Source organism: Capra hircus, chromosome 3, assembly GCF_001704415.2.
Source record: "Capra hircus breed San Clemente chromosome 3, ASM170441v1, whole genome shotgun sequence".
In the NCBI taxonomy this organism is placed as follows: Eukaryota; Metazoa; Chordata; class Mammalia; order Artiodactyla; family Bovidae; genus Capra; species Capra hircus.
In genome coordinates this window covers 97,695,151-97,721,727 of record NC_030810.1, presented here as the reverse complement: position 1 = coordinate 97,721,727, position 26,577 = coordinate 97,695,151, and the positions used below count along the sequence as shown (strand labels likewise).

Genomic DNA, 26,577 nt, shown 5'->3' with positions numbered 1-26,577 from the left:
ATAAAGGAGAGAGAATTGGGGTCAAGAGAGAAGATGATGACAAAGTGAGAGTGAACTGAGAAGTCAGGGGAGGTTTCTGATTAGGGTGGGAGGACTGATGGGGATGGAATCTAGAGGGATGTTCATTGAGAACCTGTGCTCCCACAGGTGGACCAGAAATTTCCTTTTGGAAGGTCAGCGCAAGTCAGGAGTCACCTGTGCACTCTGATACAGACGGTGATAGTTCGCTCTGATCAGTGCAGTGGTTTCCTTACCTCCAAATTAGTCCTTGCCTTCTTCAAAACATCGTGTGTCCTGGTCACTGTAACAACAAAAGAGTTCCCAAAGGCAGAAATTACCAGTGGGGTCCATATCTGTCTTGGGTGTGTATGTTCTAAAGCTTGTCTTTCTGGCCACTCAGCTTGGGGTCTCCTAGTCCCCTCCACCCCCACATCTCCTCCTCTGCCTCTATGATTACTGATGGCACAGGAGGTTCAGGGATTTCACATCAGTCTCCCCCATCCCCTAGCCTCTCTGGTCGCTGTCCATTCACAGCACAAGTAGGGAGCCAGGAAGGCCCTCCCAATTTCCTGTCCCATTCCCTGGCTCAGGGCACCCACACTGGCTGAAGATGAACTGCTCCATGCTCTCCTTCTGCTGATTGGCGGTCTTCAGACGCTCAGATGTACTCTGAAGGAGACTCTCCTGTTTGGATAGTTTGGTTCTCAGTTCCAGAAGCTCCTTTTTCATAGACTCTCCCTAGGAAGAAAAATAGGTGCTCTGTCAGTGGTCAGAAGGCCTTAAGCATCCTGTGATTTGTGGCTCTTTACAATCCCAAACAGGATTCTACAATCTTCTCTAGTATTTCTGGACCAGATTTCCCTCATCAAAGCCTCTAAAACCCTCCAGCAGGTGATGGCTCAGGATGGGCCATGAGGTGGGAACACTGAGGACCTGGAAGCCCCTATGCAAAGGAGCACAGGCCACACTCCAGTTGCTGCAGAGGACCTGAGTCCAGCCCACACTGAAACTCCTAGCTGTGAGTAAGAGCTCTAATTTAATGCTGACACAGTTATATCATTTGGGCATCAAAAATTGGTCATTAGGAATATTATGCCTGGGGAAACAGGACTGGCCTGAGACGTTCTACAAGTCTGTAAATATATCTGCCAGCCTCAGGATGGCAAAATACTTCCTCCTTGGAATTAGCAAAGTTGGATCCCCTAAAGTTATCATTGATACTAGTCTGGAGTGAGAACACTAGGAGGGATTTTGAAATCTACCTAATCCAAGATCATCAACCAGAGTGGCCTGAGATCTGAGAGCACCTGGGGGAGGCTGACTCTCAGCAGGCTTGACCCAGAGATACAGGTTTAAGTGGAAATTTTTCTGGGATTTCAGTGGGTGGGTAAAAAGGGCTGGTCCACTCCTGGGGACATTCTGTGATCCTGTCTGCCTATGCAGACCTGGAGGTGAGTGGGAGTGGGCTTAGGATGGAAAAGGAGGTGTTGATGTTTTAAATGCCCCCAAACTTCAGCTCAGCTGAACTTCAGAAAGTTAAAGGGATGGAACATTTGTGGGTTACGAGGGCTCTCATGTCTCTGCCTCCTCTATGTTCTTTTCTTCTCCTGTTTGGCTCCTTATCCTGGGGGTCAGGCTGGGAGGAGAGAGATGTTTTCAGACCTGCACAGATAGCGCTCACCACAGAGGAGAGGTCTCCCTCCAGGGACACATGCCTCATGTCCCTTTCGTCCCAATTGCCCATTCAGCTCCTGATCTTCAGGCTCTGTAGGCCGAGGAGGTAGAAGGCTAGTTTGGGGGCAGAACCAGTAGAGGATGCTGGCTTCTTACCACTTTGCCCACAAGCATAGCGCCAGGGGAGCTTGGCAAGGCTGCTCTCCAGAACATGGTGAGGAGGGAGGCCGACTCCTCCAGCCGGTGGTGCAGGGCAGTGGCGCTGCTCCTCAGCTCCTGGATGCCTTCGCTACCCATCACCTGGGAAAGAGGGCAGTAGCCATGGGCATCCCTGTGGCTGAGACAGCACAGGCCTTGGCTTCCTTTGTGAGTGAGGTACGGCCACAGGCTTGCTTGAACCTGTGAGACATTTTTCTAACCTGGAAGCCAAGGTTCTCTGACCTCAGCAAGGACCTCCCACTTTGTTGTAAGAATTCATTTGATTCCACACTTTTTAGCTTTTAGTCCTGCTTCTTGCTCTGGAATCTAAGGTCCCTATTTTTGCACTGTACTCCCACCCCCACTGCCCTTCCCTAAATCAGGCCTTATGCTTCAAATGGGCTGCGCCATTTGTAGCTCAAACGACTAAGTGCTGACCCCTTTACCTGGCATGTTCTCCACCCCAGAGAACTACACACCCCCTAGTGGTGCCCTAACCCCCATGAACCTGTCGCCTTCCTTCTGGGATAATCGCCACTTCTGGGTTCACTCCGTCACACCCACAGCACTTCCAGCACTGTGCCTGGAGCCCCGTGTTGTATTTGCTGACTCAGGTGTTCGCCTCCCTCTCCTGTGTGGGGGCTCCTGGAGCTCAGACAGCACAGTGGCTGGTACCTAGGTCTCTGCCTGGGGAAAGACTCTGAGAGGCCTTGTGGCCTGCTCTCCTCTCCTGCTTGGTCTAAGCAGAGAAATCCAGCGCTGCCACTCTCCTCACCCCTTCCACACATCTGGCCCATATGGATGAATATTCTCAATTCCCAGGCAACTGATGAAGTGATTTTATCCTGCCCACAAATGATCATATCCCAGTGTGACTTTAGCAGATAATACAGAACCAAACAGCACTGCAAGTATGCTGATGCTTAACATGCTCTACTGATGAGGATGGCAATGCTGCACGTACTTTTCTGTGGTTCTCAGGGGAAATAGAGAGTCAGCTACATCTAAAACAGAACAAAGTTTGTAGTGAAACTAGCTGGTGAAGACGGAAGGCCTAGCTGGATGTAAATGTAAGATACATCCTCAGCTGGTGAGAGATGTGGAGCAGGAAAAAAGATAGGGGGAGAAGGAGTTAAAATCAAAAGAAGAAAGGGCTTAAGGAAAAGGTGCATCTAAGAGCTAAAATGTGATTACCTCTATGCCCGGAGCTTCAAGACCAGAGAAGCTGCAGGTTGGTCTCACAAGTGATGCTATCTTCTTGACCAGCACTCTGCCCTCCCCAATCTGCTCTCTTAGGGCACTATAGTCATCAATGTGGCCAATGACGTGGCGGCCATGCTTATTGGCAAAGGAGCCATCAGTAGCATCACCCTCCAGCTTGGGAGGGTTCTTCATTACTGGAGAAGCATCCAAACCCAGCTCTGAAGAATAAAACCACAACAACAAAGAACCCACTGTTATTCATAGTCATCTTCAGTTCAATCCAAAAGGGACATCAAATAGTAAAAGAGGCCAGAAACAAGATTGACAGTTTTGGAAAGCACACCTGTGAAGTCCATACATATTCTGGGTTCTATATTATTATAGTCTTTCTCTCAGCATCTCATAATTGTAAAATTGCCAGGAGGTAAATTTTATCCTTATTGACAAACACTCAGGACAGACATTAATGTTTTTCTTTTTTTTTAATTTGGAGGTTGAGAAGACACAGACAAGGAAACTAAGCTGCATAGAGAGCACTTTCGAGAAGGAAGAGGTTACAGTACAATGAAGCAAATACCAGAGCAATAGGAAAACCATATGAGGAAGAGTAGTGACAAAAAAGGCAGCCACAGGAGGTCGAATGATAGGGCTAAAGGCCTTGGGACATGCAGAGAAAAATCTCTAAATTCAGATAATGTGTATACAGGGAACCAAAAGTTACTTGTAATAATTTTCCATCATTAGACCCTGAGTCCTGTGGTTGCCCTCTTTACCGTTTGTCCTACTGAAGGTTGTGGTCTCTGGGCCAGGAGCTTCAGAAGAAGAGCTGGGGAAGACCAGAACTGGAGAATTCATGCCCACATCCCGAACTGGAGGGGAGGCAACTGAATCTAGGGAGTAAAGACAGCCACAGCTTTAGGAACCCTGGAACACACCGCTCCACTGGAGATCTAAGGCACCATGACTCTCCTCTTATACAGTCATCACCCATGTACCACAATCAAAACTAATAGCAAACTAATCACTTATTTTGAAATAAGATATGAACGCTGTTCCATGAGAAAAAAAAAACTTGCAATTTGAAAAAATTATTAGGTGTATTTTTCTAATCCCAGATTTAAATACAATATTGTATGTGCAGTATGTCTAATACAATGCTTTGTAACTAAATATAAATATGCATAAATATATGTGAAGAACTGATGCTTTTGAACTGTGGTGTTGGAGAAGACTCTTGAGAATCCCTTGGACTGCAAGGAGATCCAACCAGTCCACTCTAAAAGAGATCAGTCCTGGGTGTTCTTTGGAAGGAATGATGCTAAAGCTGAAACTCCAATACTCTGGCCACCTCATGTGAAGAACTGACTCCTTGGAAAAGACTCTGATGCTGGGAGGGATTGGGGGCAGGAGGAGAAGGGGACAACAGAGGATGAGATGGCTGGATGGCATCCCTGACGCGATGGACATGAGTTTGGGTGAACTCCGGGAGTTGGTGATGGACAGGGAGGCCTGGCGTGCTGCGATTCATGGGGTCACAAAGAGTCAGACACGACTGAGTGACTGAACTGAACTGAACTGATATGCAGTACCTATGTTAAAATATTTGATCAAGAAGTGAATGGATTTATGGGGATTTAACTCTGCTCTCTAAACACTGTTCTGATGAGTCAGTACTACAAAATATGTACTAGTATAAGAAGAATAGGAGACATAAGCCTTGGTGAGTTTGAGATGCCCTATTGGAGACCAGACCGCAATCTAGAAAATATCACGAAGAGACTGATATGATCCCACTCAGGCAAATGTGGCCTAGAACTGGATTTCTAGCTCAGGCCTCTCTGCTGTATGATGATGAGGAGGAGTGTCTGAGCCAGCAGGGATGAGTCCTGGCTGGTGCTGTGGGAAGGCACTGAGAGGGCAAAGCCTGAGAGGGAAGAGAAGCAGTACCGAGACAGAGCACAATGAAGGAGAAGGAACACAGCAAATCAAAACTTCTGCTTTGAAGCCTGGGTTGGCCCGTTAACTCCCGCAGACCTCAGCATATCAGTTAATTGTCTCAGCGCCTATATTTTCTCATGTGAAATACAGAGATAGTAAATCCTGCACTAGCTCTGATGAAATTATTTGAAAACATGGTAAATTTTAAAACACTCCACAAACATAAGGAATAGGCATTAATATATACAGCTGTTAATTGTTTTGAGTACTTCTTATGGTGTCAGGCACTTTTAAATTATTTCATTTAATGCTCCACGTAATAGTTTATATTATTATCCTCATGTTAAAGATGAGGAAGCTAAGGCTTAAATACTTGAGGAGTTTTAGCACTTTTCCTAAGGCAAACAACATGTAAGTGGCAAACTCAGAATCTGGAGCCAGATCTGACCCCAAGCTCCATGCCCTCAAGGTGCTGTACTGAAGCATCTTTGACTTCACCCTGACCCTAAGGAGTGTGGAAGAGGCAATATTGTCCCTTCCACCACACACATCCTGGGGACCTTCCCATTGGCTGAGGGCTTCATGATTTCCTTTTCCTTCCTACCTTGGAAGAACGGCTGCTTGTTTCCAGGGTCAGTGTTGGTGGGGAATTTCTGGTTAACGGAGGAGCTGAGGCTGGCTTTGCTGGCACCACCATCCAACTGCTGTTCGAGCTGCAGTCGCAGACAGTTGTTCACCTGAATGCTCTGCTCCAGCTGCCCTCGCAAAGCTCGGATCTCTGCCACCAGGTGGCTCAAGTCACTGCTCAAAGGGACTTGGTGACAGGCATTCCAGGTATAAGCTGAAAGGAGAGAGAGAGGTCTGGTGGCATTGAACCAAGTGTTTCCAAGCATCTGTCAGAATACTCTTCTGTGACGTTCCTTTCTGCCAAGGACCCCACTGTAATCTCAGAATCCCAAGAATAATGTGGCTTAGAATCTGCTTAGAACCATTATATCCCCTGCTGTGATGGTGATGTCACTTTTCCTGGGCGAAGACTGGCACATATTAAGATGGTACACAGTCCAGCCTGGAGTTTCCTTGAGACTCAAATGAGCCTTGTCCATTTTAGAGGGCACATGATTGGCAGATGAAGTCAAACCTAATATTTCTCCTCCTTATTAACCTTGGTCCTTCAGGCTAGAGAGCAGGGTCTTTCAAGGCAGAAGATCAATACTAAGCTGGAGAAGTACACAGACTGAGAGAGAAGATGTGATGACCTCCACATTCAGGAATCAAAGAGGAGAGGAAGAAGAAGGCATCAGGCCTTTGGGCAACACTTAAGAATGGGAGGGATAGGGCTTCCCTGGTGGCTCAGTGGTAAAGAATCTGCCTGCTAACACAGAAGACATGAGTTCAATCCCTGGCCCAGGAAGATCCCACATGCCGGGAAGCAACTAAGCCCATAGGCCACAACTACTGAGCCTGTGCTCTGGAGCCTGGGAACTACAATTATGGGGCACATATGCCCAGAGCCTGTGCTTTGCAGCAAGAGAAGTCACCACAATGAGGTGGCTTCACCACAATGAGAAGCCCATCCATCCCAACTAGAGAAAAGCCTGTGCAGCAATGAAGACCCAGTACAGTAAAAAATAAATGAATTTTTAAAATTTAAAAAAACAAAAAACCAGAATGAGAGGGATAGATGAGAGATCACAATTAATTGGACTTCTCAAGTTCTACTTGCTTTTTAACCTGCACTCACCACCCATAGCCTTTCTCTATGTACTGGGGGAAGAAGAAATCTAAGAAATATTCTATAAGACTATCATTGCTCATCTAAAAACATTGAAGTCAAATGTGTATAAAAAGAATTTGTTTCAGTTTTTATCAAGGTAATAGGATGCATATACCATATGATATATGCATCCAGTTGCATCAGAGCCACAGGCCTTAACCAAACACATTATTTCTGCAGTGAGCTATGTGAATATTCTCACGAAATGGAATAAATGAAGAGGAGTGCAGGAGAAGATGGCAGAGTAGAAGGACGAGCTCACCTCTTCTTGTGAAAACACTAAAATCACAACTAACTGCTAAACAACCATCAACAAAAAACACTGGCACCTACCAAAACAGATATTCTGCATCCAAAGACAAAGAAGGCACAGTGAGAGAGTAGGAGGGGTGCTTTCATGATATAATCAAATCCCATGCCTTCTGGGTGGGCTACCCACAAACAGGAAAATATATTGCAGCAGTTCTCCCACAGGAGAATTCTGAGTCCCACACCAGGCTTCCCAGCCTGGGGATCTGTAATAGGAAGGAGGAGCTACTGGAGCATTTGGCTTTGAAGGCCAGCACGGTTTGAGTGTAGGAGTTCCACAGGGCTGGGAGAAACAGACTCCAGTTCTAGAGGGTGCACATAAAGTTTCATGAGCACTGGGACCTAGGCCAAAGCAATGACTCCACAGAAACCTGGGCCAGACCTACCTGCAGGTCTTGGAGGGTATCCTGGCTCTCTGTAGGGATATGGACACTGGTGGCAGAAGCTCCAGGGAATATTCAACAATGTAAGCTCCCACTCCAGTGTTCTTGCCTGGAGAATCCCAGGGACAGGGGAGCCTGGTGGGCTGCCATCTATGGGGTCGCACAGAGTTGGACACGACTGAAGTGACTTAGCAGCAGCAGCAGCAGGCTCTCCAGGAGGTTGCCACTTTGGCACCAAGACATGGCCCCACCCAACAGCCTATAGGCTCCAGGGCTGGGATGCCTCAGGATAAACAACCAACAGAAGGATGGGAACACAACACTACTCATCAGCAGACAGGCTGAATAAAGTCATCTGGAGTTCTCTGATGCCTCTAAACATACCCCTTGACCTAGCTCTGCCCACCAGAGGGGCAAGATCCAGGTCCACCCACCACTAGGCAGGCACCAGTCTCTCCCACCAGGATGCCTGAACAATCTCCTAGACCAACCTCACCCACTAGGTGGCAGATACCAGAAGCAAAAAGAACTATAATCCTGCTGCCTGTGGAAAGGAGACCACAAACACGGAAACTTAGACAACATGAGACAGTAGGGAAATATGTTCCAAACAAAGGAACAAGATAGAACCCCAGGAGAACAACTAAGTGATATGCAGGTAGGCAATCTACCAAAAAAAATTCAGAGTAATGTTGGGTAAAGATGATTCAAAATCTCAGAAAAAAAATGGAAGCACAGATCAAGAAGATACAAGAAACGTTTAACAAAGAGCTAGAAGGTATAAAGAACAGACTTTTACAATACAGTAACTAAAATGAAAAAGGCACTAGAAGGAATCAGTACCAGAATAAATGAGGCAGAAGAACAGATAAGTGAGTTGGAAGACAGAATGGTAAAAATCACTGCCATGGAACAAAAGAATGAAAACAAAATAAGGACAGTTTAAAACTAATGCTCTGTGGAGAGGATATTGGCCCTCCTACAACATTCCTTTCTGTGAAAAAGTCTACAACTGGAGTGACTAACCAATGCTGGTTAAGAAGCTGGGTTTGGACTACTCTTACCATCTGGCTTCATGAACTAAAATCTTCTGGTGTGACCAAGGAAAAGTGACTGATATGGAATCCATGAAATATATCATGCAATACAATAGTATGTAGCACATTTCTCAAGAATCATTCCTCAAAAGTCCTTTTCTTCCCCATGGATAAAGAACCCATATTACAAGGAGGATCCTTACAGGAAGGGTGATCCCTGGAACACCATCTGCTGTTGTGAGGGCGTAAACTCATAGAGTCCAAGTTCTGGAGGTGGCTATGACACAAGGTGGCAGATGTCTACCTGGCATCCAAGTACAAAGCCTATGCCATTAGTGGGCCCACAGTACAAGGTGATCTCCCTGTTTTTTTTACTGGAGCCATTTCAACAAAACTCTCCATGAAAGCATGCAAGAGGCCTAAGACTGATTTTATTATCATGAAACCAAGTTTGTAACTTGACATAAAATGAAGGAGGGAGATGAGGGAATAGAATGGAATAGAAAGCTTCAAATAAGATGTCAAAGGCACTATTTTAGCTATGTTTTTCCATTCAGAATTAGTCTTAATAAAATACATTCAATTTTTTTTAAAAAGAAAAAAATTAGGAGAGTTTTAAGAGACTTCTAGGACAACATTAAATGTACCAACATTTGTATTATAAGGGTCCCAGAAGGAGAAAAGAGAGAGAAAGAGCCTGAGATAATATTTGAAGAGATAATAGCTGAAAACACTCTTAACATGTGATAGGAAACAGTTGCTCAAGTCAAGAAAGTGAAGACAGTCCCATACAGGATAAACCCAAGGAGGAACACTCTGAGACACATATTAGTCAAATTGGGAAAAATAAAAGATAAAGAGAAAATATTAAAAGCAACAAGAGAAAAGCAAAAAATAACATACAAGCAAATCACCATAAGGTCATCAACTGATATTTTTGGCAGAAACTCTGCAGGCCAGAAGGGAGTGGCATGATATATTGAAAGTAATGAAAGGGAAAAACCTACAACCAAGAATAGTCTACCCAGGAAAACTCTTGTTCAGTTGTGATGAAAAAATCAAAAGCTTTACAGACAAGCAGAAGCTGAGAGAATTCAGCACCACCAAACCAGCTTTGCAACAAATATTAAGGAAATTTCTCAAGGCAGAAAAGTAAAGGCCACAACTAGAAACAAAATTACAAATGGGAAAGCTTATTGGCAAGGCAAGCATATTGTAAAGGTTAACATACTGTAAAGGTAGAGAATTATCCACACACAAATATGGCATCAAAATCAATAATCATGGGAAGTGCAGAGTATAAAAGCAGGCTATTGGAAATTCATTTGAAAGTAAGAGATGGACAACTTAAGACAATCTTGTTTATATATAGACTGCTATATCAAAACCTCACGGTAACCACAAAACAAAAATCTACAATTGATACACACAAAAAGGTAAATCAACACAAACACAACATTGAAGGCAGTCATCAAACCATAAGAAAATAGAATATAAGAGGAAGGGAGGGAAAAAGACCTACAAAAACAAATCTAAAACAATTAACAAAACAGCAACCAGAACATATGTATCAGTAATTACCTTAAATGAAAATGGATTAAATGCTTTAATCAAAGACATTGACCGACTGAATGGATACAAAAAGACGCATCAATGTGCTGTCTACTAGAGACCCACTTAAGAACTAGAGACACATACTGACTGAAAGTGAGGGAATGGAAAAAGATGTTCTTTGCAAATGGAAATCAAAAGGAAGCTGGAGTAGCAATACTCGTATTAGACAAAATTAACTTTAAAATAAATATATGATAAGAGACACAGAAGGACACTACATAATGACCACAAGAGCAATCCAGGAAGAAGATATAACAGTTGTAAATATAAATGCATCCAACACATGAGCACCTCAATATATAAGGCAAATTCTAACAGCCATGGAAGGAGAAATTGACAGTAACACAATAATAGTGGGGGGCTTTAATACTCCACTTACATCAATGGACAGATTAGCCAAACAGAAAATCAATAAGAAAACATGGGCCTTAAATGAAACATTAAACCGGATGGAGTTAATTGATATGTTTACAGGATTCCATCCAAAAGCAGCAGCTGATAAATTCTTTTCAATTACATATGGAACATTCTCTGGGATTGACCATATGCTAGGCCAGAAAGCTAGCCTTGAGAAATTTAAGAGAATTGAAATCATATCAAGCACCTTTTCTGACCACACACTATGAGATTAGAAATAAACTACAAGAAAACTGTAAAACAAAAACATGTGAAGAAAAATAACATGTTTCTAAATAACCAATGGATCATTAAAGAAATCAAAGAGGAAATTTAAAAAATACCTAGAAACAAAAGAAAATGAAAACACAATGATCCAAAACCTATGGAACACAGCAATAAATCTTACTTAAGGAAACAAGAAACATCTCAAACAACTTAATCTTATACCTAAAGCAACTAAAGAAAGAACAACAAAATCTAAGGGTAGCAAAAGGGAAGAAATCAAAGATCAGAACATAAATAGATGAAATAGAGACAAAGAAAGCAAAAGAAAAGATCAATGAAATTAAAACTTTGCTATTTGAAAAGATAGACAAAATAGATAAACCTTCAGCCAGATTCATCAGAAGAAAAGAGAAGGCTCAAATCAATAAAATTAGAAATGAAAAAGAAGTTACAATAGAACCACAGAAATACAAAGGATCAGAAGAGACTCCCACAAGCAATTGCATGCCAATAAAATGGACAACCTATAAGAAATGGACAAATTCTTAGAAATGTACAATCCCCCAAAACTGAGCCAGGAAGAAACAGAAAATATAAATAGACCAATCACAATTACTAAAACTGAAACTGTAATTAAGACACTTCCAACAGACAAAAGTCCAGGACCAGATAGCTTCACAGGCAAATTCTATTTAGCGAACAGTTAATACCTATCCTTCTGAAACCATTTCAAAATATTACAGAGGAAGGAACACACCCAAACTCATTCTAAGAGGTCACCATTACTCTGATACAAAATCAGACAAAGATGCTACAAAAAAAAAAAGAAAATTACAGGCCAATACCACTGATGAACATGACACAACAAAATACCTGTAAACTGAATCCAACAATACATTAAAAGGATCATATACTATGATCAATTGGGCTTTATCCCAGGGATGCAAAGATTTTTCAATATCTGCAAATCAATCAGTGTGATAAACCACATTAACAAATAGAAGAATACAAATCACATGATCATCTTAATAGATGCAGAAAAAGCTTTTGATAAAATCCAACAGCCATTCACGATAAAAACTCTCCAGAAAGTGGGTACAGAGGGAACCTATCTCAACATAATAAAGGTCATTGTGACAAACCCACAGCTAACATCATACTCAACAGTGAAAAGCTGAAAAAGAAAGTATTTTCTCTAAGATCAGTAACAAGATAAGGATGTTCACTCTTGCCACTTTTGTTCAACATAGTTTTGAAAGTCCTAGCCACCGTAATCAGAGAAGAAAAGAAGTAAGAGGAATCCAAATTGGAAAAGAAGTAAAACTGTCACTATTCGCAGATAACATGATTGTTGTTTAGTTGCTAAGTTGTGTCCGACTTTTCTGTGACCCCATGGACTGTAGCCCACAGTCCTCTGTCCATGGGATTTCCCAGGCAAGAATACTGCAGTAGGTTGCCAATTCCTTCTCCAGGGGATCCTTCCTGACCCAGGGGTCAAACCCATGTCTCCTGCATTGGCAAGTGGGTTCTTTACCATGTTGGGAAACCCGGTACGATTCAGTTCAGTTCAGTCACTCAGTCATGTCTGACTCTTTGTGAACCCATGAACTGCAGCACGCCAGGCCTCCCTGTCCATCACCAACTCCTGAAGTCCACCCAAATCCATGTCCATTGAGTTGGTGATGCCATCCAACCATCTCATCTGCTGTCATCCCCTTCTCCTCCTGCCCTCAATCTTTCCCAGCATCAGGATCTTTTCAAATGAGTCAGCTCTTCACATCATGTGGCCAAAGTACTGGAGTTGCAGATTCAACATCAGTCCTTCCAATGAACACCCAGGCCTGATCTCCTTTAGGATGAACTGGTTATTCTACACATAGAGAATCCTAACGATGCTACCAGAAAACTAGAGCTGATCAATGAATTTGGTAAAGTTGCAGGATACAAAATTAATACACAGAAATATCTTGCAATTCTATACACTAACAACAAAAGGTCAGGAAGTGAAATTAAGGAAACAATCTAATTTCCCATCATATCAAAAAGAATAAAGTATCTAGGTGTAAACCTACCTATGGAGGGTAAAGACCTATATTCTGAAAACTATAAGATGCTGATGAAAGAAATTGAACATGACACAAACAGATTGACAGATATAACATGTTCTTGGATTAGAAGAATCAGTATTGTTAAAATGACTACACTACCCAAGGCAATCTACAGATTTGATGCAACCCCTATAAAATTACCAATGAAATTTTTTGCAGATCTGGGATAGAAATCTTAAAATTTGTATGGAAACACAAAAGACCCCAAATAGCCAAAGCAATCTTGACAAAGCAAAATGAAGCTGGAGGAATCAGGCTCCTGATTTCAGACTATACAGTAATCAAAGCAGTATGGTACTAGTACGAAGACAGATCAATAGAACAGGCTAGAAATCCAAGAAATAAACCCCTGCACCCATGATTAATTAATCAACAACAAAGGAAGCAAGACTCTACAATGTATATAAGGTAGTCTCTTCAATAAGTGGTGCTGGGAAAACTGAATGGTTACATGTAAATGAAAGAAATTAGAAATCTCTAACACCATACACAAAAACAAACTCAAAATGGATTAAAGATCTCAATGTAAGACTGGATACTATAAAACTCTTAGAGGGAAACCTAAGCAGAACACCCTTTGACATAAATCTCATCAAGTTCTTTTTGGATCCACCTAGATTAAAGAAATGAAAACCAAAATAAACAAATAGGACCTAATTAAACTTAACAAGCTTTTGCACAGCAAAGGAAACCATCAACAAAATGAAAAGACAACCCACAGCATGGGAGAAAATATTTGCAATCAATTGATTGACAAGGGATTAATCTCCAAATTATACAAACAGCTGATGCAGCTCAATGTCAAAGAAACAAACAACCCAATCAAAAAATAGGCAGATCTAAATAGACATTCTCCAAAGAGGACATTTCAGATGGTGAAAAACCACATGAAAAGATGCTTAACATGGATAATTATTAGAGAAATGCAAATCAAAACTGCAATGGGGTATTACCTTATACTGGCCGGAATGGCCATCATCAAAATATCTTCAAACAATAAATGCTAGATTGGTTGTGGAGAAAAGGGAACCTTCCTATCCTGTTGGTGGGAATTCAGTGTAGCCATAGGGAGAACAGTATGGAGGTTCCTTAAAAAACTAAAAATAGAGCTACCATATGATCCACCAATCCCACTCCTGAGCATATATCTGAAGAAAACCATGCTTGGAAAAGAGACTTGTGCCCCAATGTTCACAGCGTTAGTGCTTACAATAACCAAGACATGGAAGCAACCTAAATGTCCATTGACAAATGATTGATTAAAGATGTGGTGCATGTATACAATGGGCTATTAGCCATAAAAAAGAATGAAATAATGCCATGTGCAGCAACATGGGTGGACCTAGAGATATCATACCAAGTGAAGTCAATCAGACAGAAAAACACAAATATAATATCACTTATATATGGAATCTTAAAAAATGAATACAAGTGAACTTATTTACAAAGCAGAAACTGACTCACAGACTTAGAAAACAAACTTCTGGTTACCAAAAGGGAAAGGTGGGGGGAGGGATAAATTAGGAGGTTGGTATTAACATAAACATCCTCTGTAATAACCTATATGGGAAAAGATTCTGAAAATGAATGGATATATGTCTAACTATATCACTTTTCTGTATACCTGAAACTAACACATTGTGTATCAAATATACTCCAATATTTTTTTTAATTTTAAAAGAGAAAAAAAAAAGAACAAAGTGTGAAGGCTTACCCAAACAAATTCAGATTTTACTATAAAACTCTAACAATGAAGACAGCTTGTTATTGGTGGAAGAATGGACATACTGATTAATGGAACAGAGTGAAGTCAGAAATACACTCACATATATTGGCAAGTGATTTTTTTGCCTTGGCAGTTGTTTTTCAGTGGAGATGCCAAGCAATTTGAGGGTGGTTGTGGTGATGAAAAATCAATTGTGTTCCTATATCCCAGCAAAAAAATTACTTGGCAGTTGAAATGAAAGAAAGTTTTATCCCACACATGAGAAATATTTATGTAAAAATTAAAATATGAAAGATGAATATACCAAAAATTATAAAGTATTACTAACAGAAGTTATGGTCAGTTGATTGTCAACAAAGCTGCGAAGGTAATTAAATGGGAAAAGGACATTCTTTGTAACAAATGGTGCTGGAAAAACTGGATATCAATATGGGGAAAAAAGAACTTTAACCTTTTTCTCACATCATATACAAAATTAATTCAAAATGAAACACAGGCCTAAACATAAGAGCAAAAACTATAAAACTTCAAGAAGAAAAATACAAGGAAATCTTCATGATCTTGAGATAGACAAAGCTTTCTTCACTAGGACATAAAGAAAAGCAAAAATAATAAAAGAAAAAAATCTGATGTTCAATAAAATCTAAAAAGTGCTGTCTTTCAAAGACACTAAAAGGACTTAGAGAAATATATGCAAATTATTTTTCTGATAAATTAATTATACCCAGAATAAAAATGTCTTTAAAGAAAACTTTTTTCTCACTTGGGGAAAGGTCAGCTTGGGAGCTGGTTGTCTGCAACATTCGCTGCCTGGGTGATCAGAATTCGCATCTGAGAAGTTTTCAAATGATGACACCACCAGAATGGTTCTTTGCATTTTTTTTTAAATCACTGTATAATCTGGACTTTGATTAACTTGTCTCAGACCATCCAAGTAGGTGAAGTTTGACTCTTGTAGCCTATTTTTAAGGATCTGTAGGCTGAATCTTGCTCTTGTCACCAGCATCTGGGCTTTGTGTGTGAGTGTTCCCCCCTTCTTATTGGGATCCTCAATGACTGAGGCTTTTTCTCAGATAGAACAAAGTAAGTTCCAAGATCTCCGGAACTCCCAAGGTAAAGACTTCACTGGAAGCTTTAGCAAGAACAAGAAGCTCACAGGGTGGGGAAGAAGGGAAAACATACCTTTCAGCCCCTTCTTGGAGTCACCATAAAGTGCCTCATAGATCTGTAGCTCTGACTGGAGGGACTGGAAAAGCTGCTGTTTCTGTTCGCACTGTTGCTGCAGGAGGGCCAGCTTATGCTGCAGCCTGGCAAGGGAGAAGCAAGGGTCCATTGAGCAGGTGGAGTGCCATCAGGGCAAGAGGCTCTGAGCCAACTTTTGCATCATAGAATTTTAGCCCTAGATGTCAACTGAGGTATCATGAAAACCACTGCCTTTATTTTACAGATGTGGCAAGAGAGGCTCAGAAAAGTCCCTTTGCTTAGAACTGTGCTGTTAGCTATCACACCTGGGACACACTACCTGGTGTTCTTACTGCCCCACCGTGTCTTGTCATGCTGTCCAGCAGTTACAGGGTTTATGCTGGGAAGCAGCACCAAGGCTGGTGTAGACCTCCTAGGTGATGATGGGACTAATATCCTAAAACTCACTGGAAGTACTTTCTCCAGAATCTGATTTGCTGAAGCCTTACATAAGAGGGTTTTACTCTCTCAACTTTGGAGTGAAAAAGTCTTTCCTAGAGAAGTCATTCCTTCTGTTCAAAGTTACCCATAAATCTGAAATAGCAGAGGGGATATTGAGGTTTCCGAAAAGGACCATTCACTGACTTGCCAATGTCCCTTTTTCTAAATCTGAAAATGGGGCCATCTTCAATGGGCTCCCTCTAACCTGGAGTCTTTCTCCTGGAGAGACAGTCGTTCCTCCTGGAAATGCAAGATCTCCTGCTGCTTCTCCTTCAGGTCTTCCAGTAACTGCTGCCGGTCTACCTTTTGGTGCTCCAGCTCCATTTCCAGCTCTTGAAGCCGGGATCGAGAGGTCAGCAGGGCCTCCCTCAGGCATTCTGTTTCCTGGGAGTGCTCTGGTAAGCAGGACACAGGAGTACTTATATTGTAGGGTCAAAGGTCAGCAGGAAGATAAGCCCAAGCACATCCATCCCGACAAACAGAACTAAGGTGAAAGGAAGGCGAGCTTCTGTTGCCGGGGAGGCAAAGCCAGTGTCTGCTGTTACATCCACACACTCCAAGAAGTGGGAGCCTCTTTCTCTGCAGAAAGAGGTTGCTGCTGTGATTCAGTATGGCCTGCCTTGGTTTTAGGGAACACACTCTGCTTCCTAACTCTATTTTCTAAGTACTCACATACCCTCTATGTAATAATCCACTCGTGAGTTTTGCCAAGGATCAAGAGGCTTATGTAGAAACCTCTCTGAATGTCTTTTTCCTTTCCTGCAAGCATTATTTCATTCTGGGCTTAATCCTCTTAGCCACTATTCTTTGTCTATTTGGCTATTCAATAAATATTTGTAAATAAAAATAATTTGTGATTGAAAATACATTGATTTCATTAACTCAATTAAGGTCACCGCCCACCACCACCACCCCCTGCCCTGCCCAAGCCCCAAAGGAAATGATGCCTACACATGGATGCCCACTCACTAGTGTTGAGAAAGCTCTGGAAGATGTTTTTCTAGCACCTCCAGACACAGTCATGAGGACCGGGGACCAAAGAGGAGCCCTGAGTGTATAAGGAGGGAGATGGAGAGGAGACATCGGATAGCACATCAGCACGAGAGGGACACAGGGAGCTTCAGAGAGGTCTTGGAAGAAACTGAGGGGGTGTATAGGCCTCCTGCTCCTCCCTTTCCTGGGTCCAAACTAGCTGTGAGTTGTGGGGAGGTAGGACAGGCACTAACTGGTGTCTAGTTTGATAGCTAATGACTGAATTACTGCAAGTGAGTTGCACAGAAGTGGATTTCCTAAAGCTCCCCCTCCCTGGAGCCTAGGCGTCTGAAGGCCCATGGTTGGGCACTGTCAGGAAATAGCCCTTTCTAGAGTGAGAAAAGCTATGGGAGCTTGATGTTGGTGGGTCTGAGTAGCTCTGTTCTCTCCACCTCCTTTCTTTGCTTCTCCAGTTGGTGATGGGTGTGGCCAGGGACGAAAGGGATACAACACTGACCACAGTTTGTGGCTTTTGGCACTCACCTCTGGAAACATGACTGAGCTGAGCCTGAAGCCTGTGGTTTTCTTCCCTAAGGACTCTGTTCTCATTGGAGAGCTGAGGTGTGGACTCCAGGCCCTGACTATAGAAGTTAGAGGTTGAGCCTGTCCAGGGAAGTGCAAGCAGGTAAGTTACACATTTGGGTAACAGAGGCTCTCTGTTTGCTCATTCTCTGTCTCCAAAGACACTGTCCCAACCCAGCAGAAAACTCTGAGACTTGCGTCCTGGTGGGACAAAGTCTGCTGAGCCAAACGCCTGGCTTTCCTGTGGCTCCTCTGCATGGGTTCTTTGCATGCATTTCATGTGCCTTGGGTGAGCTGTTCAGGAGGCTCTATTCCCTAAATAGCTGCTCCTGCTGCAGTGTGGACAGGTCAAGGGTGTTTGGAAAGGCCTGCCTCCCAGTGTCAGCAGCCTGGGGGAGAGTGTGGGCAGGAAGGCCACCTTGGTAAGCGGCTGTGGGAGGCTTTGCAGACCTAGCTCCACCACATGCCAATCACAGAACCAGGGCACAGAAGTCAGCAGGCAGCAAATGAGCAGCTTTAGGGTGAACAAGAAGCCAGAGGATTCTGGGGACCAGATCTGTTAGATCTGCAGTGAGGAGAGTTACTCTCTGAGCTCAGATACAGCAACAAAGGGAGGGGAATGGTCCTTGCCCCTGCCTTGCTGACTGTAAGGAGCAAGTGGAGGAAAGCAGACTACAGTGCTTTGAAATCTGTGACTCTCTTCTCTGGGGCAACCTTCAGATTCTCCCCAATTAGACCGGAAATAGGAGGCCTTGGGCCTCTCCTACCGCTTTCGCGGGCAGTGGAGCTGAGCCTGTGTTCCAGCTGCTCCCGCAGGCGGTCATTAATGCAGATGGACTCCTCCAGGCGCTGGCGCAGATTCCGTATTTCACCAAGATGCTCCTCTAGCAGGTCAGCCCCTGCAGCCACCCAGAAGGATAGGAGGAGGTGGAGATGGAGCATCCTGTCTGCTAGTGGGGCCCACTAGGGGGGCTCTGCCAGTGGCCTCTCAGCAAGATCCCTAAACATCACTGTCCTCTCTCATGGGCATATGGGAGCTCAGGTGACTTTGTTTAAAGAGTGAATTGGCTCCACCAAGATGTATACACACAGACACACACACACAGTGGAATATTGCTGCTGCTGCTGCTAAGTTGCTTCAGTCATGTCTGACTCTGTGCGACCCCATAGACGGCAGCCCACCAGGCTCCCCTGTCCCTGGGATTCTCCAGGCAAGAACACTGGAGTGGGTTGCCATTTCCTGCTCCAATGCATGAGAGTGAAAAGTGAAAGTTACTCAGCCATAAAAAATAATGAAATAATGCCACTGAAGCAACATGAATGGACTTAGAGATCGTCATACTGAGTGAAGTCAGAGAAGGAGAAATACCATGTGACTCCCCTTATATGTGGATTCTAAGAAGAAATGATACAAATGAACTTACTTATAAAACAGAAAGAGACTCACAAACTCAGACAACAAACCTATGGTTGCCAGGGAGAAGGTTGGGGGAAAGAGATAGTTAGGGCATTTGGGATGGACATGTACACACTGCTATATTTAAAATGGATAACCAACAAGGACCTACTATATAGCACCCAGAACTCTGTTCATGTTATGTGGCAGCCTGGATGAGAGGGGAGTTTGAGGGAGAATGGGTACATGTGTATGTATCACTGAGTCCCTTTGCTCATCTGAAACTATCACAACATTGTTAATTGGCTATACCCCAATACAAAAAAAAAAAAAAAAAAAGGTTTAAAATTAAATAACCTGTCACTTTTACCCTTAAAAAAGAGTAATTTGATTTCAAACACAGGACAGCTGGTGCTAAGCAAGCCCCATGGGCCTCCTCCCATATAGGGGTGCATGTAAGGGAGTTGTAAGTGTACATGTACAGTTACCAGGGTAACTGGTAAATGTAAGGGGTTTCATATGGTTTAGAGAAACAATTGACCTGCTCGGCTTTGTATTTACCTGTGGGTTTGGAGTTAAGCTGGTACATGGAGGAGCCTGAGGATAGGTCCCCGGATATGCTCCCTTTCTGAGGCCTCATCATGTCCCACTGGCCACTGCTGCCCAGGTACCCAGGCTCCAGGACTTTGCCCAGTTCCGTGGTGCTCCTCAGAGGACAGAGGGGCTGGGGAGGGTTGAGGCAGAGGGAAGATCTGGCTTCTGTAGGGTTGGTTGGCAATGTGGCCGGGGAAGCAGGATGAACACTGGTGACACCTGCGCAGAAGGAAACACGAGTGAGAAGCACTAGCAGAACACGAGGATCCGCCAGGAAACGTGTGACTGAGAAGAACAGACACTGAAGGGACACACGGGCTGAGGTCCCAGTCGGCTGCGGAATACCAGTGAGATGAAGACCGACACCCACAAGCTACAACCCTGACCCCTTGTATTCGCTAGCATGGGACACAAGAGGTAGGGGGTGAATAAAGCATCCTAAAGTCAGCCATGTGCACAAAAGGAAAGTCCTGCGGCCCTAATCCTGGCTCCTATGATAATGCCTCATGATGGAGTCCAGGGAAGGTCCTGGGTAGAACTCCCTGGGAAAGTCAGGGGGTAAGAGTGTGATGGGCGGCAGCACTGAGCACGCCTGTGAACAGGAATGTGTGTGTTCCTGGGAGTACTTGCTGTTCCGGGAGCTAAAGTGAGTGTGTCACTCCCCAGTTTTCCCAATTTTCCTTTGGGGTTGTCAAAAGAGGAAGGGGGCATCAATCCAGCTAGAATGGTGGCCCCAGTCACTTGAGTGAATGTGTTGCTGAGGTTGGGGGAGGTTCTGTGTGAGGTAAGGGGTGATTTGAATCTTACTCAACACGATTCAAGGAACTGAAATATCATCACTTGTATCTGAAGAGCCACGAACACTCTCCCATGGGGGAGGTAGGACCTTTCATTTCATAGGCTGATGCCTTCATAGATCCTGTGAAATCATGGGCCTTCCCATCATCTCCGCTTCTATTTAAAAATAATCCCAGCTGGGTGAGAGAGGGAAAGAAGTGAACCGGCTATAGTTCAGAATATTCACATTCTGAAGACTGTTTTCTTCCAGGGATTATCGACACGAGCAGCAGAGTAAACAGGTAGCTCTGCCTAAGAAATAGGAGTGAGGAGTGAGGTCCTGGTTTCTTCCAACCAAGCCAATCCCCTTTGAGGGATTAATGTAGTTGGCAGTTGTCAATTTTGATCCTTATTTATAACTGTTCTCAAATTTGGCTACATTCTGGAATTATCCGAGACAATGTAAAAGCAAGCACTGGTGCCTGGTTCCCCAGAGATTTGACCTTAATTGGTATGTGGTACAGCCTGTGTACTGAATGTTTTAAAATCGTCCTAGCTGATTCTAATAGGCAGGAAAGTTTGAGAAGTATTGTCAAGTATCTCCCCTTCCTCAGTTTGAAAAATACTAGATATTCATTAGGATCACTGGAAATTAAGGAGGAGGATGAAACGTGTAAGCATCCAAATTACAGTCCAGGATTTAAAAGAGACGTGTCTCCCTACCTAGTCCACACCACTTTCAACCCAACCCCACACAAGGCAAAGGGGGAAATCACTGGTTGCTGACACTCAGCTTACTTTCTCACCAAGATCGTAGGAGGCTTCAAATCTATTAGTAACAGGGATCAGTAGTCTCATGGTCCAGTCTCCCCAGCCACACAATACAGAGTGCATGCCCTAAACCATGCAAAAACACCAGACAGACACTTGCACAAGAAGATTTTCGCTCCACAGAGACCTGAGAAGCTGCCATGCACCACTATCCACTCAGAAGCTTGGTTTAAAGCAAAGAAGGAGAGCTGATGAGCTCTTTGGAGAGGACTGTGCTTAACAAGGCAAAGAAAGGGCTACAGCCTTTCTCGCCAAGGCTGGACCATTCAAAATCTGGCCCATGGAACAGACCGGTTGTGACTCCAGTTCAACCTGCATCAGCAGACCATTTCATGCACGGTGCTCTTCTTCCTGTCTTTCCCTTTGGGCAAAGACAATGTGATAATGTGGAAAGGCGAAGGAAAAGGAAGTGAGGAAAAGAAAAGTAGTCTAGTGAACACTCCTGCCTTTCAGCATGGAACAGATTTGTTACCCGTCAATTGTTGGTTCCAGATCTGCTGTGGTAGCATGGTAGCAAGTTCTAGTTCAGAGAGAATAGCACCTTCCTGTCATCTCTAAAGAGAGAAAAGACTTTTGCAAGGGGCCTCCAGCATTGTTCAGCTGAGCTCAGCCTGTGCTCTCAGCAGGACTGTAACAAAACCATTCTAGATGGAGAAGGTATAATGGAAACATGGAACCAGGAGCAGAAGATCCAAATTCAAGTCCATTTCTCCCCCTTACTAGTGACCTTGATCAAGTAACCTCTCTCTCTGAGTTTTAGTTCTCTGCCTTGGCTCTGTCATGCAAGGTAAGACCATGTTCACGTTAGTAGGTACTTAGGTTGCTCTACCTGTGTGACACTGGGAGCAGAAAGTAGCCTCTTAGTCCTCACTGCCTGCTGGAAGGAACATGTGCTGCTGCTAAGGTCGCTTCAGTCGTGTCCGACTCTGTACGACCCCACAGACGGCAGCCCACCAGGCTCTGCCATCCCTGGGATTCTCCAGGCAAGAACACTGTGCAGACTCTCCTTAAAAATGATCTCAGTCTAGCTGGAAATCAAACTAATGTTAGAGTAGACAGTGTGTCCAATTTCAGGGATATTAATGTGGTCTAAATGGGGCTCAAGCTGTACACATTCCCAGCTGTGGTCTTAGGTCATTGGACACTCTCTGTATGGTGACCATCAATCTCTGGCCCATCCAAGCTCTTCTTTACAGGCACAGACCACGGTTACAAGGTAATTTCAAATTGCTTTCTAGTTTTTTTTAAAGCACTACTAGAGGGCAAATTCATCATGTGAAGTTCTTTTCTTATTTCACATAGGAGGATCGTTAGTTACCTACTAACTGATGAAACACACACATAAGAAAGATAACAGCAAATATATTTCCAAAAACAGCAAGCGCAGCTCTCCCTCAATCGTCCACTGATAGCGTGTACCCCTGTGTTATTTTTAAAACTCTGCCATCCAGCCAAAGCCATGCAGAGACACACAGTGTGGGTCCACCATCCGCAAGCACACAAATGCAGCAGGAAGTGCTCACTTTCTCCTAACTGCTTCCGCAGCATCTGCAGCTCCTGCTGAGCCTCTGCCAAGGAGACCATGGGTGTCTCACAGCAGCCAGGGAGGGGAGGGCCAGCAGAGCTGAAAGGCAGGAAGCTGGGTGGAGCTGAGGGCAGTGGTGCCTGGGGAAGGCTAACCAGCGTGGGTATGGATTGGAAATGAAGGCCTAGAAACAGAAAGTTAGGGAGAAAGGACATAAGTCATTAGACAGAAAGGGAGAGAAAAGAATGGGTAAAAGATTGAGAAGGTGGAACTATTTCCTGACCAGGTGTCTCCTTGGGGAGTGTAGGTCATTCAATGTGGTGATGACTCAGATGGCCAAGGGGGAGCACAGCTACACAAGAGGCTGACTTATCTCACTCCCTCCTTCCTCTCCCCTGCCAGGGCTATCCTGCATTCACAGTCTATGCTCATCTTGAAAACAGCTGGTTATAAAAAGGCAAGGTAGCATTACCGTAGCTCGGGCAGCCGTGAGAGCCCCATCCTAGCCACCTGGGCATGGCAAGTCAGGATGGCTCTGCCTGAGTGCTCTCAGGGGCCCTGGGGTGCTGCTGCCAGCATGGGCCAGTCCTGGCCCCCATGACAAGACTCCCCCACATCTAGAACTCCTGAAAGAACAGGACTCGCCCTGAGGAGGACAGGAGTAGGCTAGGAGGGTGGGGACGCTGGCATGACTGAGGCATGAGATTCAAGGCTGATGGAAGCAAACGTGAGAATCCCAAACCACTGTGCTCATTCACCAAAGGAAAAATAAAAGCCTTGGCAAACTGACTTAGACACAGTGGCATGCAAATCTGTCTGGACATTCAAATAGTTTAAGAAAAATGCTTAACATATGTGGATTCTTCCATCCTTGATGCAAACCTACTGAATCATAAACTCTGGCAGAAACTTTTTTAAAAGAAAAAACTTCACAAGTGATCATTATGCAGCCCATCTATAGACTTCAGGAAGCCTGGGAAGTTTGAATCTCTCTCCTTTTCCTAAACACAGTTGAAGGGCATGTAGTCCACAGAGGGAGCAGAAACCAAGACGTCTAGACTTGTGGAGACTGTTTCACACAGAAGACAGTGATCACATTCTGAAAAACATCCCTTATCCCAGGATGCTGACAGTATCAGAGCAGCAAAAGACCCCTGAATTACCAAGTGTCACAGCCCAGGCCTCCTTCAGGGAGGCATTCTGATTCTAAAACCTTCGACCTTCTGCTCTTTTTAATCCCAAAGCATTCACAGAGATGTCTACAGTGCTTGGCAAATGGTTTTTCCCATGATTTCCTGGTTTAGCTGGAAATTTTGGCCCAGAAACTTTGAGCCCAGAAAGAGTTGGACACATTCTTTTCCTTAAGATTTGGTTGACTTGGTCTCAAGAGAGACAAGGACAGCAGAAGAAAAGTGTCGTCCTTCTGTAGGCATCTCTCCTGAATGCAGCCTCACCGCAACCACACTGAAGGCAGCCAGCCAGCCCGTTTTGCTGAGGGGCAGCAGGTGAGAATAAGCTTTGCCTGTCCTGTGCCATTGCTAGTGTGGAGCTGTGATTGGATAATACACCCCCTGGTAACTAACCTGAGGCAGGTAAATGAAATATACAACTCTGTCGGTCCAAGATATACACCGTATATATATCAAGGACCACCAACCCATTCATAAAACCATGAAAGATAATGTAATATGAACAGAATCCCTTCTAAGGATACTGAAGCATCCTCAGCTATGAAGGAAATAGTCCCACCAACTACAGAGGCTCCTCTGCAGATAAAATGAGGAAAACATACAAGGGAGCAGCAGAGGGAAATTTCTTTTTGCTCTCTGGCTACAATAATCCTGAGAGAAACATTTTGCCTCTTTGATTCCCAGGGTGAAATGAGAGAAAGAAATGAAGATGATTCTTTTAAAATGATTAGCCAATGACTGGTCAAAATTGGCATGCAGATCAAAGTCTGATGTGGATTGTTTATTTTTCTACAGTAGTTAAAGACTAGTCAGACCCTATTAGTGAATTTAAATGGTCTCTTGATTTTTGTCTAGGATCCGATGTATCTAAGCTCCTAATGGTGCTTTTCTTGTCCCTGAAGAAAAGTCAAAGCTGAGTGAGAGGAGATGAAGCCCCTGCCCCATTGGCTAGTGCATACCTGGATGGGCCTGGCTGGCCTCATTGGGGGGATTCTGGGGAGCTGGGAAGCTGATAGGGTTGCTGCTGGGTTCGGCCTTAACCCCCTGAGATGAACTGGTTGCTGATGGTTTGGAAGACAGTACAGCAGAATGACTCGAATGATGGATGGAATCTACAAAACCCATGAATGAAAGAACATGTTTGGTATTCTACAAAGAACTGGAATCTGATCTTACAATTTAACCAGGGCAGAGCCTTGTTTTCAGGGAAAGCACCAAGCACAAGCACTGTGAGCAGCTTTCATTCCTTACTTGCAGACTGCTCCTTCAGTGAGAAAAGCCACCTGAGAGGTAACAGTGGGGCTCAGAGCTGGGAACCAAGACAAAGGCACCTCCAAAAATACCAGGCAAGTGCAGCAGCATATGCGGACACCCAAGGAGACTCAGGGGTTCAGGAGCTGCAGCTGGCTGGAGGGATAAGACATCCCATCTTATAGAAGGAGACCAATCAGACAGATTGTGTGCCCAGGAGGCAGTGGGGAAGCAAAAGTCTCCATCCTCTTCTCACTCTCCCCACTGTGATCTGCCTAGTCCAACAGCACCCAGGTGAGAGTGGAGACCCAGTGACAGGGTCAACTCGTAGAGTCAGGAGCAAAGCAAAGGTCCTGACCCACTGGGGCCTATGTTTGGCATGGTTCAGCCTGACACAGGCTAAGGTGTATCTATAAAGCCTGGATGTGGAAGTCTCCTCTCAGCCTAGAAAAAGGTGGTTCCACTCAGAAAGTGGAGGCTACCTGAGTGACCAGGTGAAGCTTTCTTCTCTTCATAGTGTGTGTACTCGCTGGCGATGTCCATGTCAGAGCAGGCTTCCAGCTCGTCAGACAAGAAGGAGGAGCTGCTGGGAGAGCGCTGAGAGTCAGACAGGGCATGACTGCTGCACGGCGTGAGGGAGCGGGCATCCAGCTTGGCCTGCAGGACTTCAATCACTTTCTCCTTCTCCTGCAGCTCCCTGCTAAGCCTAGTGAGGTGAAGGAGGACAACAGGGGAAGCCAGAATCACTGGATGAGCTAGTCCTTATGAGGAAAACTACCTAAGTCAAGGGGACTGTGCCTGCAAAGAATAAATGAAATTACGCATCTCTGGTTTAGGAGAAGGAGGCCAGGTGCAGAGGGAGGGGGAGCAAGAGGTGCCCAGTGCACTGGCCACACGATACACTGAGAACTTGCAGAGGCTCAGCCAGCCCTCTAAGACACTGCTGCTCCAAGCATGGTCCCCAGGACAGCTGGAGTCTGAGAACTCCTGGTTCCTGGTCTCCAACAACGTAAGTACAGAAATAGATGGTGAGCACCAAGAAACACAGCAGTGTGGCATTCTCACAACATCCAAGAGTACGTAAGTAGAATCATCTGGTTGATTAAGATACAGACCATGTGTGTGTCTATGATAGATTAGAGAGAAAAACAAAATCGTTTGTCCTTCACCGCAGATATTTGGAGG

The 26,577-nt window shown here is 44.2% G+C and overlaps 1 protein-coding gene across 20 annotated transcripts in view; it reads right to left on the bottom strand.

Annotated features, from left to right (window-relative positions):
• The window catches only part of PDE4DIP (phosphodiesterase 4D interacting protein), a 244,857-nt gene that overhangs the window by 2,387 nt on the left and 215,893 nt on the right, over positions 1-26,577 (bottom strand). For 15 of the 20 annotated variants that reach the window (XR_001295452.2, XM_018045991.1, XM_018045987.1 and 12 more), the window contains 14 exons: positions 25,875-26,098; positions 25,101-25,253; positions 22,950-23,135; positions 19,786-20,037; positions 18,596-18,727; positions 17,790-17,909; positions 16,480-16,669; positions 15,774-15,898; positions 5,618-5,854; positions 3,849-3,965; positions 3,067-3,293; positions 1,831-1,974; positions 600-738; positions 255-301 (listed from right to left, as the gene is read on the bottom strand). Coding sequence is in view for 19 of the 20 variants with exons in the window: in XM_018045991.1 (XP_017901480.1) it covers positions 255-301; positions 600-738; positions 1,831-1,974; positions 3,067-3,293; positions 3,849-3,965; positions 5,618-5,854; positions 15,774-15,898; positions 16,480-16,669; positions 17,790-17,909; positions 18,596-18,727; positions 19,786-20,037; positions 22,950-23,135; positions 25,101-25,253; positions 25,875-26,098 (2,293 nt within the window). In the remaining variant the exon portion in view is untranslated. The remainder of the gene's footprint in view (positions 1-254; positions 302-599; positions 739-1,830; positions 1,975-3,066; positions 3,294-3,848; positions 3,966-5,617; positions 5,855-15,773; positions 15,899-16,479; positions 16,670-17,789; positions 17,910-18,595; positions 18,728-19,785; positions 20,038-22,949; positions 23,136-25,100; positions 25,254-25,874; positions 26,099-26,577) is intronic. The other 5 variants (XM_018045995.1, XM_013962488.2, XM_013962491.2 and 2 more) reach the window with 3 other exon arrangements.